The 15648-nt window shown below is 42.1% G+C and overlaps 1 protein-coding gene across 2 annotated transcripts in view; it reads left to right on the forward strand.

Annotated features, from left to right (window-relative positions):
• Nucleotides 1-929: 929 nt before the first annotated feature.
• Nucleotides 930-15648, forward strand: part of LAMA4 (laminin subunit alpha 4) — a 150524-nt gene continuing 135805 nt past the window's right edge. For both annotated transcript variants that reach the window (XM_082855560.1, XM_082855561.1), the window contains exon 1: nucleotides 930-1310. In XM_082855560.1, the coding sequence (XP_082711686.1) occupies nucleotides 1116-1310 (195 nt within the window). In that variant the 5' untranslated portion in view covers nucleotides 930-1115. The remainder of the gene's footprint in view (nucleotides 1311-15648) is intronic.

Here is a 15648-nt window from a genome sequence, read left to right on the forward strand (position 1 = left end):
CCTGAAGCCTTGGAAAGGTTACATGACAGACAGATGTAGTAGGCATGAGATTACAGGGCAAAAGGAAGAGGTCGGAGCTGTGGGCAGTATATTTGACAGGCTCATACACTGCAAGCCTTGTTCCGGGCCCCTTACAAAGCACCTCTTTAGGACGAAAACAAGATGTTCTTTGTAAATAAAAGTTCATGCATTTGAGTAATGAAGTCATTTTCCAGTGCTGCAGTGAAAGATATTCTTCTCCCAAGCCCTCTGGGTGAGGACTGTCAGGGGGAAGAGCGTGGCCAGCCAGTCTCCAGGGAAGGTATGAACACAAAGAGTGCAGCAGCCTGTCTCTAGAAAATGAGAAACACTGCCCAAGAAAGGGGGTGCCCTCCCCCTCTGCCATCTGAGAGCATCCACCTCCGGCTCCAGCCCAGGAATCCCTTTTCCACCCACTTTACTGCAAACTATCCGGGCCACATAAAAGATGTACATAAATATAGATAAGACATCCGGCACCTTGGCTAAATAAATAAGAGATGTGAGGAAGCAATCACAAAAGCTGAATATTCATCTGGGGCCCTTGGAGGGGCTCCAAACTGAGAGGGGAGGGGAGGCCGCCAGGAAAGGCCCGGCCACGGTGTCTGAAAGACCAGCTTGGAGGGGGAGGGCCTGGAAGTGAAGGTAAAAAGGGAGTGGTGAAAATGGGTGTGGGAAGGAAGCCAGGACAGCGCAGCCCTCAATCCCGACCGCCAGGGACAGGAGGTGGCCGGCGCTCGCGGGGCTCGCCCCAAACGCATCCGCCTCTTGATGCTGAGCTTTAAGCTCCATCCATCTGTACATTCTGCAGCGAGATCCTCTGGGGAGAGAGAGAGAAAGTGAGAGAGAGAAACGGAGGGGGAAGACAGAAAGAGGAGAGAGAGAGAGAAGGGGGGGGTGGAGCAGGCTCTGGCTTACTCTCTCACTCTTCCTTTTTCTACTAAGTTGCTGCCTGGGCTGCCTTGAGTTCCCACATCTGGATACTGCAGACGCACAGAAGGTAAAATAAGTGAGGCACCGCTGCACCACAGTGGGGACCGGCGAGGACCAACAGTGGCCGAGCCCCTGGAAGAGCCCTGTCGGATGTCAGCGGAGAGATGGCTTTGAGCTCTGCCTGGTACGCAGTCCTGCCCCTGTGGCTCCTCTGGGGCGCCGCCTGCTCCCGCGCCGCGTCTGAGGACGACAGCGCTTCTCCTTTTGACATTGAAGGGAGCTCAGCGTTCGGCCAACTAGACCCGCCTGAGACCATCGAGGCCCGCGTGGCTCCCGGAAGCCTGCCGCCTGCTGCCAAGGTACAGTGCCCCTGCCATTGTCACCCTGCTGGGGCACCTGTGCCCCGTGTTGTGTGTGTCACACTTGTGTCCCCCTCTCTCCCCACCCCCTTTCACTTCCCCACCCACCTTATGAGTTTCACCTGGACGGGTCAGTTCAGAAACTTGAAATAAAGAGTTTTACTTTGTACGTTGGATTTGGACTTTGTGATTTGAGAGCTGAGGCTTTGGAACACATCCCTGTTCAAGCTGGTAAAAGGGCATGTGTCCTGCATACTCTGAGTTAGTAGGCTAGACTCTCAGCTGGGGCTGCAGTAGCACGTCAGTGACTTTCCGCCGCTTGTTATGTCCCAATAGAGTCATTTTTGTCAAGCCACACCACTTAATGTGTGTGCCCTGTCACTGGCTTCCTGCTCCTCTGTGATGTTAGGACAGTGGGAACAATACTGCAGGACTAATCTTTTTGTCACAAATTAAACAGAAGGTCCTCTGCAAGAGGGGAGGGTGAAGAGTGGGTGAGGGCACTAAAGAAGCTGTTAGGAAACTGCAGAGCAGATACCTTAAATAGACACAAGCCATTATATTCCAGAAACAAGAAGTCATGATGAAAATCAAGCCCCATCCCAAATGTAAAAATGATGGAGATATGCTACTGATGATATGCTTATTCAAAGAGCTGCTGTTTGAATCCCTTGCAAAAGCGTTTATGTTAAAAGCATAACCAAAGTGTAGAAACTGGGTAAAGGTGGATGAATCCAGAGTAAGTGATTTAAGAACCCCCCTGAGCCGAGACGGACAACAGCATGTCCAGGGCGTGGGAGATGCTAAATAGGAGGAAAATGAAGTCACCTAAGTTCATGGGAAAGGAAAGAGCAGTTGACCTAATAACACACACACGCGCACACACACACACACACACACACGCACGCACATGCACACACACACACACCCATAGCTATGATTACAGCAACTATAGAACCAAAGCAGTTATGTGGATTGATACATTTCTAATGCCATTGATGCATTTCTAGTGCCATTTCTAACAGCACTGAAGTCTGGTTATTGCCATTAGTCCTACTAATTGTTAGTATAACCATAGTTATTAAACTACTGATAAGATAATATGCATGAAGATGGTCCTTCTCCAGGAGTGAGCCCTACCCACACCCCAAAATGAGGGGAGGATGGGTAGGGCCAGAGCATACCAACTCCCATTGTGGTGTGAAATGTAATCCCCATGAGAAAGAGGGGCACGCCTTCTGGTCAACTTTGTACTCAGACATGCAGAGAAGCCAGACCAGGAGACACTCCACACAATGAGAAGGCTTCACTTCTCTACAGGCTTGGAATCAACCCCCCAGGAAGCATTATCTCCACCTGTTGCTTTGAGTGGAAAGTTCCAGAATGAAATGCTTAAGAGTAGGATTGCCAGATAGAATACAGGACACCCAATTAAATTTGAATTTCAGATAAACAACAAATAGATTTTGGCTATGTCTCAAATATTTCATGGGATGTATTTATACTAAAATTTTTTTCACTGTTTATCTGAAATTCAGTTTATTGGGCATCCTATCTTTTTACCTGCTAATTCTAAAAAGACAGGCACACATAACTTTTTGTAACTCTCATCTCACAAAACGTAAGAAAATAATTATTTGATTTTTTAGGGAACCTTAAATTTATTGCTGAAACCCTGAGCAACTGCTTATATACTCGTATGTTCAGTGAAATAATATGAAGGCAGCACAGCAGAGGGTTTTAGATTGCAGGCTTTGCAGTCTGATGGTCCCAAGTTCAAATTTCAGCTTGCCTGCTCCTTACCTTGGGCAAACTACAGATGCCCAACTTGCAGATAAAGAAACTGAGACTTAGATAAGTTATTGATGTCTACTTCATATTTCATACAGTTACTGTGATGAAATTAGATAAAATACATAGAGGACTTAACACAGTGACTAACATGTATAAATGCTTAATACATCCTACGTGTTGTCTTTATTATTATTATAAAAAATACATGGCTAGTTGGATTAAAAGAAACCCTTATTTGGGAATATTTCTCAGAACTTTATTTTTATGGTGCTATTTTACTTAATATTGCTTGTCTGTATCCTTCCAATCAAAAAGAATGTCATGTAGTGTGTTAAATTTGTAATACTGTCGGAGACTAATAGGTCCAGAATGCCCGTTGAGGCTTCTGGTTTAGGGAAACAGAAAGAATCTATTAGTCATTCTGGAGGGTCATATGATGTAGAAAGGGTGGGATTGGGGTAATTATGTTCCCACTGCATAGTTTCACATAATGCCCTCCAGTCAGCCTGCAGTCCCACAGCGATTCCAACGCCCCACCATTCGGGTTTCCCATGCTTTTTATAGCCAGTACGGAGACCTGAAAGCAAATACATTCTGGAGATTTAATAACATGGTACAACCACTCCACTGAATTGGTTCAGGAGGTTATATTTCATCTGTAGAGAAAAAGAGAACATGGACTCATACAAGACATTATTCGCGGGCGTTTGGAGAGGTGGATGGAAGGATATTCTAAAAATACATTCATTTTATTTGAATCGGATATATATATAAATGGTCATTCCTCAATTCTCCTTCAAAGGGAAGAAAGAAAACTAGTAAAGCAAGCATGGAGCAGTGGGAGGTGCTAGGCTGACGGCCTTCCTAAGGCTCTCCCACGCCCCTCCATAGCAGGACTGGCATCCTCTCCACCCTCAGCACAGACTAGGGCATACTGGTGCACAGTGTGGGTTAGGAGAACAAATACATTCAACATGCACTGAATAAAAGGATGGGAAGCATGGGCTGACTAAGAAGGAACGCCCCTCCTTTCCTTCTAAAATAAGCACAAGCTCCTCCAGGATGCAGAGAATTTGAAAACAGGAGCACCATGGGTGCTAGTTGGTAGGATTTTCCTACTATCTGCTTTTTTACAAGCAGATAATTTACTGAGTCCATTATTTCTGAGTATATGGTGAGAACAATGATTCTCAGCAGGTGGGGGTGGGCAAAGGGGAAACTAGGTAGTGTCAAAAAGTGTATTTAGTATTCTAATATTCCACATTTAAGAAAAGAAAGACTTAATTTTATTATACACATTATAGCAAGTGAAACTAGGCAAAAGTCTTCTTGGCCAATACGGAGATGCAGAAGAATGGGAGGGGACGCAGGGATGGAGATGGGAACAGTCCCCCAGGAGAGGGTATCAGAGTGTCCTTAGGAAGAGTGACATTCTTGTTTATCAAAAAGAAGCAGGAGTTAAACAAGGTCAAGAACACAGGTTAGAGGTTGATTAAAAGAAAACCTTAGTTGGGAATATTTCTCAGAACTTTATTTTATGGTGCTATTTTACTTAATATTGCCATATCCCTGTTGTCTATATCCTTCGTGGCTGGAAAGAAGCCACCCAGAGACTCAGAGAGGAGTGGGAACTTTGCTGGAAGGGCAAAGCGGGAGGTGGTGGAAGGCGACGGTGCTGTTACTGCCTTTGGTAGATTATTGAGAAAATAAGGGAAATAATTGACAATACTGAGCAAACTTCCCTGAGAGGGGAAACCAGGAGTTTATCTCCTGATAACCTGATTGGATTTTGCAGTTGCTGTTCTTAGCTTCCCTCCAAGAAGATTCGTGCCCCATGAACCACAAATGTACCTCACGCTAGACAAACTTGCTTGCTAAGGGAAAAAAAGCAATATGAACTAGACTAATTTTGCGGGACTTTTCTTCTAGACACCCTTCATGGTTGATCTGTGATCCCATGCTCCAACACGTAGTTAGGTGCCCTGCCACTAAAGGATTGTAGTATGTTTATTAAAAGACAGCTCAGATCCCTTTCACTATCTGCTTTCCGTTGCCTTATCTTGCTCCCTTACTTTGAGAAAGGCTTTGTAGAACAACATCAAGACTTCCAGTCACTGGCCTAGGCCATCATTCTATACCGCTGTTCAACAGAGCAGTTGGTAATTTAACACCCACACCCCACCCCCAGCCTGGCATGCAGTCATTATTTCACTCACTTAATACCATCCAAAGAGCAGGTTTGGAGACCTACCATGTACACAGTAATAAAGCAGGCACCAGGCGGGACAGAAAGAAGGCAGAGTCACATCCCTACCCTCAAGGAGTAAGCAATCTAAGACAGAAAAATATACACGTAGCCACTATATAAAGCAGAATGAATTTATGTTCTGTAAGAGCAGCTATCAGCTAAGTGCCATGGGGCTACTGTGGAAAAAGTATTACTCCTGGGCTAGGCCAGTAGGGCACAGACACTTACTCACCAAACACCAAAGAAAGTTCCCAGGAAACATTATTTTAGAAGGACTGGAATACAGTAATGGTAATAATAATAATAGCGTGGCTTATCGATGACACTCATTGAGTATTTACCACGTGCCAGACACTGGTCTAAGCACTTTCCATGAGTTATTTCCTTTAACCCTCATAACAGTTCAGTGGGATTGGCGTACTTATTATCTCATTTTGCAAACGTGGAAACTGAGGCACAAAGCATTTGCCCAGGCAACCTGCCTGGTAAGTGGCCCAGCTAGGAAGGAGTTTATGAAAGTAATTCAACTGTGCAAGAATATCTAGAAAACTGTGGTGAGGTAAATATAACTATCTGTAGGAACAATTTTAGTCAAAGTTTGATAATTTCTTAAAGTGAATATATATAAAATACCATTCAAAGACCATTTATGCAGTGCTTGCTAGATGAGTAGCATAAATTACATGGCCTATCTTATAGAATTTATTATAAAACTGCTGGAAAACAGAGAATTCCATTTGCTGTAATTCCAGAGCTCTCAGATTTAACCAGAAGAAATGGTTTTTTTTTAATTGTGGTAAAATATACACAAAATTTATTATTTTAACCATTTTTAAGTGGCATTAGGTAATTCACCATTCATCATCATCCATCTCCACCCATCACCATCACTACCATCATCTCCAACACTTTCATCTTCCCAAACTCAAATTCAATACACATTAAACAATAATTCCTGTTAGCCTTTTCCCCAGGCCCTGGCAACCACTATTCTACTCTCCGTTTCTATGAATCTGACTACTCTAGGTATCTCATATAAGTGGAATCTACAGTATTTGTCATTTTGTGCCTGGCTTATTGCACTTAACATAACGTGGTCAAGGTTCATCTATGTTGTAGCATTTGCCCAAATTTCATTCCCTTTTAAGGCTGAATAATATTCTACTGTATGTAATATCACATTTTATTTGTCTGTTGATGGACATTGAGTTATTTCTACCTTTTGGCTACCGTGAATAGTGCTGCTATGAACATTGGTCTACAATTATCCATCAGAGTCCCTGCTTTCAGTCCTTTTGAGTATATACCTAGAGGTGGAATTGCTGATCCTACGGAACAGAGACAGTTTTAAAACTCAGATTTTTACGGAGGCCGAGCAAAAAATAACTGGGTAGCGAAAGGAACACATCCTGTGAGTGGTGGGGCCCAAGCAACAGCAGAGGACGGGATGCCTCTTCCAGAGGGCACCCACCTCTCTGTGTTGCCAGGCCTTCTGTTTTTTTACAAGAAGACAGAATCTGGATTCTTAAGTGAAATTGCTGACTCAGTTTTTTTAATGCCCTGTGGGAAGCACATCTGAGGACTGTTTATTTGCAGTCCTCTGCTTTACGACATTTGAAATTCACCTTTCATCAAAGGCACAATGTGGGCATCTAGCCAGACAGATGTGCTATGAATCCAGCTCCCCTACTTTCTAGCTGTTTGACTTTAGGCAAATTAGCGCATTTTTCAGAGGCTCCGTCTGTTTGATTTTAAAATGAATACAAATGTATTTTCTTTGCAAGATATTTGTGAAATTTAAGTGAAATTGTGTGTATAAGCTGCCTAACTCAGTCTGCCCTCATTCTCTCTTCTCCCCCTCCCTCCTCACCCTTTTTCTTCCATTATCTGTTTTTATCTACCTGCGAGTTCAGATTTGTAGTATCAGTCTATTTTCATCTAAATTTTTGCTTATTCTGTAAATTTGATTACTTTCAACTTTTGCTTACAAATTTGCTGATTATCCAACACTGGACAAGAAGGAGACTAGTTTAACTATTAAAATAATTGTATCCCTAATGGTTCTTTAAACATAACCTTTCCCCAGAAATAGGATAATCTGAGCAGTTAAGAGAAATGAATGAGTTTTCCCAAATACCCAAAAAACTAAACAAAAAACCCAGCATATTTGCTATGACAAGGACTATAACCTTTTTTTTTTCCCTTTCACAATTAAATTCTAAAATCTGACTTGTCATAGATTCTTGAAGCATATAATGCCAAAAACACTCCTCTCCTTTAGGGTTTTTCCTTGCTCAAAGTAACCACATAAATATAATGATGGCCAGACATAGTTATGAGACATTTGATTGGTTAGAAACCATTAAAATCAGATTGCCAGTACATGCTTTGAGTTCCAAAACTTAGCATTTCCAAACAATTACTTTCGTGTTTTCTAAAGCAAATAATGTGCTACTTGACTGAGATATAGTGACCACATAGAAGAATATTTAAATATCTACTCCAGCATTTGCCAAAAAGCAGCATTCTTTTTTCAATTGCTTTTCTTTTTGCTCCTAGTGTGGTAAAGTTAAATTCTGGGAAATGGTTTACTAAAGGGAAGTTTAACCACAGATGTTTGTAATTCCAACTTAAGTTTCCCATCAAAGTCTTAATGAAATTCAGCTGCCAGGCAGTCAGCTCTGAATCTGAGTCTTTTTATCATGAGAAACTTGGAGAAAACAGCATTCTGAGGCTGACTGGTAGTGGGAAACTGTCCATATTCAAGCCCAAATCCTCTACATGATGGAAAAAAAAAATACACGAAGAAACAAATTCTCTTAAAAAAAAAAAAAAGGCGTGGGGGTGGTCAAATGTACTTTAAGTAACATGTAATATGGCCCTCTTTTCACTTCCAGGAATTTCTTAGTTTGTGTGTTGTGTTTTGCTGGAGGCTAGAGATCTAGTGTTTACCTAAACGGAGTAAAATATCAATGTTTATGACTCCATGAGAACCAATGAGTTGGAGAAATCCCATAACATTAACAGCTGCATTAACCCAAGCCCCTTGGAGACTAGAGCAGTGATCCATGCTGCATACTACAGCTAAAAGGATGCTTGAGCACAGTGCAGATTCTGTATATTAATATTTATTTTGAAATTATGCCTTCCATTAAATGGAGTGGCATGATTACTTTAAAGGAAATCAAGATGTCTAGAGATCAAAGATGTCTTCACTAAAACTCACCTTGGACGTGACTGTTACATGCAACACTGTTGTCTGTTTACAAAGTGAACTGCAACATGGCACACTGCACTGAGCAGCTCTGTAAAGCCAAATGTCGACCCAAAGGAATGCATAATATAGACACAAGCAGAAGGCAAGATAAATGTCTAAAAAGCCTTGTACCGTGGGATGCCAGGGCTGTAGAACCATCTAGAATCACTGCAAGAGCCAGAGCACAAATTCAGGGTTTAAAATCATGGCTGGCTGCTTCTTCCACATAGAATTATTCCACAGTGCCTTTCAAGGTTCACAGCCACAGTGTGTATGTTTCCCTTTGATGATCAGTGATATAATTTGACAAGCTAAGTGTGCCCTAAGTGTAACCTCTCTTCCTGCCGATATGCCATGAGTCCTAGGAGCAGCAGAGCAGTTCTGTCATCTGTGATTCTGTTAATCCCCAGGTCACAGGTGAGGTGCTAAATGCCTGTTATTTGGAGACTGAACTGAGTCTGAATGCCTGGAGATGGGCCAGTGTTTCTTTGTGGTGAATGAATAACTGCCTCATTCTATATTGTTCCCTTGGAATTGCTGTCTGTTGTGATCAATGCCAGCAGACACCCTGAAATTCCTCTCATCAGGGACAAGCCCTGAAGCCTCTATTGCAGCACAGAATTCAGCATAGAGGAGACGTGTTTGAATGCGGAGCCAGTGGGTGGTTATTATTGGATGTATAACTCTATTGGACCTTGCACTGGGAACCATAAAATCAAAGGGATCATAGGATGTTAGATCTAGAAAGAGAGTTGAGAGATTCAAACCCTCTCATTTTGTAGGTAAGGAAGCTGGGTTTCAGAGGGGTTGGGGTGCTTCACTCAAGGACACAAAGTTCATTAGCAGCAGTGCCAGGAACTATGTCTTCTGACTTCCAGCCTTATTTTCTTTCAAATTATTTCAATCAACTGAATCATCCTTAGCTTTAGAACTGGGGATCATTAAGTAAAATATATATTTTTTAATAAAATATATATATGTATACACACAGATATATATATATATACACAGATATATCTTTAAGAGAAGAATTGTTTACTTCTAATATACTATCACTTTACTCTTCATTGTTTCTAGTAAACCTTAAGTTGAATTATCACTAGGAGAGTCTCCCAGAATTGAGTGGAGTGGGAAAAGCACTGAACCGTGAGTCTGGAACTAACTATTCTTGTTCATGGCCATGCCACTAACAGCCAGATTACCCTTAACAGTTAAAGGAACCTGGGTAAATCCCTTCACCTCCTGGGACAGCTTGAAAAGAACAAAACAAAATCAAGGTTACTTCAAGCAACCAAGTTCTATAACTGGCTAATAAATAGATCAAATTGTAAACTACTTAAAGGGGAGCTGACCTAAGGAACAGAATCACTCAGAGTCACAGCTGCTGTCCTAGTTAGAACCCCAAGATTTAGTATCCAGAACCTGAGGGAAACACAGGGTCCTGATCTGGTTAAGAGGGTTGGGTGGGGATGGTTTAAGAGTCCTTTTTCCTGCTTCCTTCAGGGTCAGAGCTGAGAATGGTTTGCAGGACAGAGCACTGGCCCAGCCACTGACAGGAGCCTTTCCAAGATGACACGCCCAGGAGGTTTCCCAGCCAGCATCCGGTGCAGACACCTAAGTGTGTCCAATGAATATTAATGGTCTCCCATGCCAGGGTTCCTGCTGCCATCTGCCCTCTCCAGACCCTTCAGGGTGACCCTAAGCATGAAGCTCCACATGGAAAAACAAGAAGGATGACAATGGATGAGATAAGGGACATGGGGACTTGTGTCCCTGAGTCTTCTAAAACTTAAGTGACATGTGACAGAGGGTCCAGAGAGAAGAATGTCTTTTCACTCTGCACAAAAGGAAGGAAGAGCCAGTGAGGGATTATTAATTCACTGTAAACATCAACTGAAATCACTGCATTATAGTAGACACAATAATGCCACCAACTAAGCCTTCATGACAAGGTAAAGAGGAAGCTTAATTTGATAGCCTGCTCTAGATTGAGCAGAATGCAACATTTGGAAGCAAATATTTTAAAGGACCTTTCTGGAAGTCAGAATCGCCAGTGTGTGAGGGAGCCTGCCCTGGGGGTGTGAATGACTGTGGGGAGGAGGGGTCGAAATCGTGGAGGCCCCAAATGTGGCCCAAGGACAGCGGCACCAGCAGCACGTGGACCCGTACTGGGAATGCAGACTCCCAGGTCCCACTCCAGAATCAGCATTTTCACCAGATGCCCAGGTTGTTCACATGCACATTAAAGCATAAGAAGCACTAGTCTCTAAAATGCAGCTGGGCTTAGATTTTAATGGACTTCAGGAAATTGAGAATCCAGAAAAGGGAAGCATTTTTTACATAATTATAGAGAGGCCTATAAAATAAAACCAAATCATGGCTGCATGAGGCTAGTAAGAGAGCTCATAGGCCCACCGGGGTACTAGCCCCCGGCCTGGAAAGGTGCACTTTAGAATAAAAATCAAGTTTCAAAGAAAATTGCTGCTTCAAGGCATCTGGAGGAGCTGAGAAGGTAACATCACTTCCTGAAACCCTGGCCCGCACGCAGCAGGTGTTCAGGAAGGGAATTTAAAGAAAGACATGAATAATATTTTTAATGTTTGTTAAAATGCTTAGAGGATATCAAACAAACAGACAAAAAAGACAGACATGAAATGATAAGGAAGGTTTCCTACTCCCAGCACACACAGCCTAGAAACAGGACCACTGGAGATCTGTGTCCTTGAGGGGAAGGGAGCAGAGACGGGAAGAATTTACTTGTGGAACCTTCTTGGAAACAGGGCATTGCCAGACTCTTAGGAAATAGTGGGATTATAACGTTCTCTCTTGCTAACAAGGGAAGCTTTCTAATTCAGGATAGTGTGTCTTCGGGGAGTGAGGAGTGTGGTCTCTGGCCTAAACTAGAAAGAAACTTGATAAGAGATATGGAAGAGCTAGCTCCCCAGAATGAGAATTGCCAAGGCTAGCCCTCAAAATGGAACCTCTCTAGAGGGATTGAGATTTGCAGGAAAGTGCTCTTGAGACAGGGTCTCGGCCTCCTCCTGCATCAGCAGACTCATCTCCATTCTCCTGGCCCCTTCCAGGCCTCCTTGATGCAGCCACAGCCCTGAGAGGGCCCCTTGTTATTCTGTAACAGCCTTACAGGACAGCTGTCACCCTTTTGATTTTAATGCCTAACCACCTGCTTAGCACTAGCTGTGTCCTAGGCATTGTTTGAGGTGCTCTATGTGTATTATTAATTTTGCTCATAAGCTAATGAGGAAGGCACTGCTATTAGCACTATTCTACACTTGAGGAAACTGAGTCATCTAGAAGTTGAGTAATTTACCCAAGATCACGGCTTAGGGAATCTGGCTCCAAGCTCTTAATCTCTGTCCTGTAAATGACCCTCTAATGTCTGTTTCTAAATCTCAGAGTGTCTTACAATAGCTCAGCTAACAAGGGTCCCCAGTATCATCCAGGAATGCCAGAGTGGTCTTAGAAGCTGATGAGTCTATTTAAAGAACATTTAAATTAGTGGTATGTTTATACTTTGACTTGTTTTTCAAGTTATAGAGTAAACTCACTCTATCATCTCAATAACAATAGGAGGTTCTTCTTTAGGCATAATAGGAATAAAGATTGACATAATATCTGAATGTATATGTATTTATGTATCTTCAAATATGCTAAGCATTAGTCATTTCAGTGGAATCCTGAGTTTACATTAGGGACCTACAACTTAAAAGAACTTGATAGAAGGCTAAAGAAAGAACTTGAACTGTAGTAAAAGCAGGATCTCAGGGGAAATGATTAGACAAAGTATGTCAATCATAGGAAAACTGAATGAAGTCTTAGAAGCTATTTATCTTTAAAATTTTTTCTTTATAAAGGAAAATATGGAAAGAAATGGAGTTTGGCAACTGAAAGGATTCAAGTCAGACCTAAAAGACACATAAGCTGTTAACTTCTTTCCTAGAAATTTTTTTTTTAACCTTTGCTTTTCATTGCTTTTGTTATTTTTTTTTAACTTTAATTTTTTTTAACATCTTTATTGGGGTATAATTGCTTTACAATGGTGTGTTAGTTTCTGCTTTATAACAAAGTGAATCAGTTATACATATACATATGTCCCCATATCTCTTCCCTCTTGTGTCTCCCTCCCTCCCACCCTCCCTATCCCACCCCTCCAGGCGGTCACAAAGCACCGAGCTGATCTCCCTGTGCTATGCAGCTGCTTCCCACTAGCTATCTACCTTATGTTTGGTAGTGTATATATGTCCATGCCTCTCTCTCACTTTGTCACAGCTCACCCTTCCCCTAAGAAAATCATAATTCAAAAAGAGTCATGTACCGAAATGTTCATTGCAGCTCTATTTACAATAGCCCGGATATGGAAACAACCTAAGTGCCCATCATCGGATGAATGGATAAAGAAGATGTGGCACATATATACAGTGGAATATTACTCAGCCATAAAAAGAAACGCAATTGAGCTATTTGTAATGAGGTGGATAGACCTAGAGTTTGTCAAACAGAGTGAAGTAAGTCAGAAAGAGAAAGACAAACACCGTATGCTAACACATATATATGGAATTTAAGAAAAAAAAATGTCATGAAGAACCAAGGGGTAAGACAGGAATAAAGACACAGACCTACTAGAGAACGGACTTTCCTAGAAATTTTCAAGCACTATATAAAACAACATGTCTGAAATAAGTGAGTTATTCATTCAGCTCACAGTGATTAAGAGCTGAGAGGAACCAGGCAAGGCATCAGTGATTCTGTCTGGAACAAACCCAGGTAGCCTCCACCCTGCTGGACCAGGAGGATAGCTCTGCTAGCAGCAGTCACTTGTGGAGTCTGCTGTTAGCCTGGAAGAAAGGAAGGTCCCCCAGATAATCATGCCCAAGAATCTCTACTGCTTCTCCTATTCCTCTAGCTTCAGGTTTTGAAATGTTTTGCTTACTGTCTTAGTTTGCTAAGTCTGCCATAACGTTATACCACACACTGGGAGATTTAAACAACAGAAATTTATTTTCTTACCTTTCTGGAGGCTAGAAGTCTGGAATCAAGGTGCCATCAGGCTTGGTTTCTGGTGAGAGCTCACTTCCTGGATTGTAGATGGCCACCTTCTTTCTGAGTCCTCACATGGCCTTTTTCCTGTGCACATGCAGAGAGAGAGAGAGAGAGAGAGAGAGAGAGAGAGAGAGATCTCATCCTCTTTTATAAAAACACCAGTTCTATCAGATTAAGGTCTTACCCTTACGATCTCACTTAACCTTTACTAGCCCCTTGTATGCCCTACCTCCAAATACACTCATATTAGGCACAGAACTTCAACATATGAATTGGGATGGGGGAGGGGTGTTAACTGAGTTGGTAACACCTACCAGGGGAAGCATGGTAAGCAGTAACTCTTTTTTTAATTAGGCAAAGTAATGTATAATAGCAAAAGAGAGCTTCTGGTAAAATTAGTAGTGTTATCACTCTGTATTAACCTCAGCCAAAAGCAAAAACAAACACAAAAATTTCATTAGCATTTCATTTTGATTGTACATTTTTATGAATGTGTCACAATTAATTTTTATTAGATATTTTGAAATATGGAGAATAGTACATTCAGCCTTATAGTGCCATCTTGTATTCCTTAGGTGTTCAGGGACACTTGATTGATTACCATTAATGTTTTTATTCTCTTATTTTAAAAAGGTACCTACTACCTCAGCCAAGTTGCTTTGTATGATATAAACAGGAATAGAATCCAGTCAAAGAGATAAAACAAGTAAACAGTAGTGTAATACAACTAAATATTATCAAAACTCTTGGAGGGTTTAGAAGGAATGTTCACTCCTGGTGGGAAGTTCACAAGTGCATTCATGGAAGAGGTGACATTTGAGTTGAATCCTTAAGATTGAGGAAAATTCAAGCTGAGGCGATAGGATAAGTAAAGTCAAAAGACACAGGGGTCTTCTGGAAAGGGATATAGTCCTAGTTGGTGGTACTGGATAACAGGGAGCCACTGAAGATTTCAGAGCAGAAAAGATGCTCAATGAGAATTCTTCATCAACATTAATCTGGACATGGGCTATTGGATGGAGGATGCAGTAGGAAGCAGAGAGCCTAGAATCAGGGTAACTTATATCATGTATTGGTAATTGTCCAGGAACGAGTAAGAAGGGTCTGGATTTAGATGGTGGCCATGGTCTGGAAGGGAGAAAACAGACGCTGGGGTCATTGCAGAGATTCTATCAGATGACTTGCCCTGTTTTGGAGAGCAAGGATGACAGAGAAGTCAGAGGTGCTGCTGCTGTTTGGAGAAATGTATTACATCGTGGGAAAAAATCTTGGGTTCAAAGACCTTTTAACACAAGACCTACTAAATCAGTGGCTTTCAAGCTGAGGCTTCATGGAAATGCATTGCCTTGGGTATAACTTGGGGTGAGGGAGGCTGAGCAGCGAGAAGTGGGGGCTCTTCTTCCTTCAACCAGTGCATCTTTTTAATCTGTTTTATAGATGAATTCTACCTGAGATTTCCCTGGGAAAAAAGGAATTCTCTGCCCTACAGTGTTTGAGAACCATGGTGCTGGGGGCTTCCGAGTTGATATTCTAAATCATGACAGGTCTCCAAAATATTGCCCAAAATCTCATTCAAATCAGTGCTTCCTAGGCAGTTTCTCAGTGTTACATATACCTGCCTCTGGGCCAGTGCGTATTGCTGATTGCACAGAGCTGCTGGTGTTCTGAGCATCTCTGCTGCGGCTCCAAACACAAGCTAGAAATCACTGAACAACTGGTGCTCTCCTAAGAGATATTTTTATGCTTCCTGTTCCCTGTCTGAGGATATTTTTGGCCCTTTCCTAGGAAATTCCACTTTTGTCTCAGTTATTACCTGGGAGTGCTGAGGAAAAGGCAAAGGAGTTTTGGAAAGTTTTGGAGGGTGGTAGTGGGCTGAACCGATAACTGGTATCTTTCAGTCCTCATAGGAACAGTCAGATGTTTGCATGGTTCTTATTTTTCTAAACCAATGGTTTCATCATTATTAACATCATCTTATCCTA

Source organism: Leucopleurus acutus, assembly GCF_964270905.1.
Source record: "Leucopleurus acutus genome assembly, chromosome: 15".
In the NCBI taxonomy this organism is placed as follows: Eukaryota; Metazoa; Chordata; class Mammalia; order Artiodactyla; family Delphinidae; genus Leucopleurus; species Leucopleurus acutus.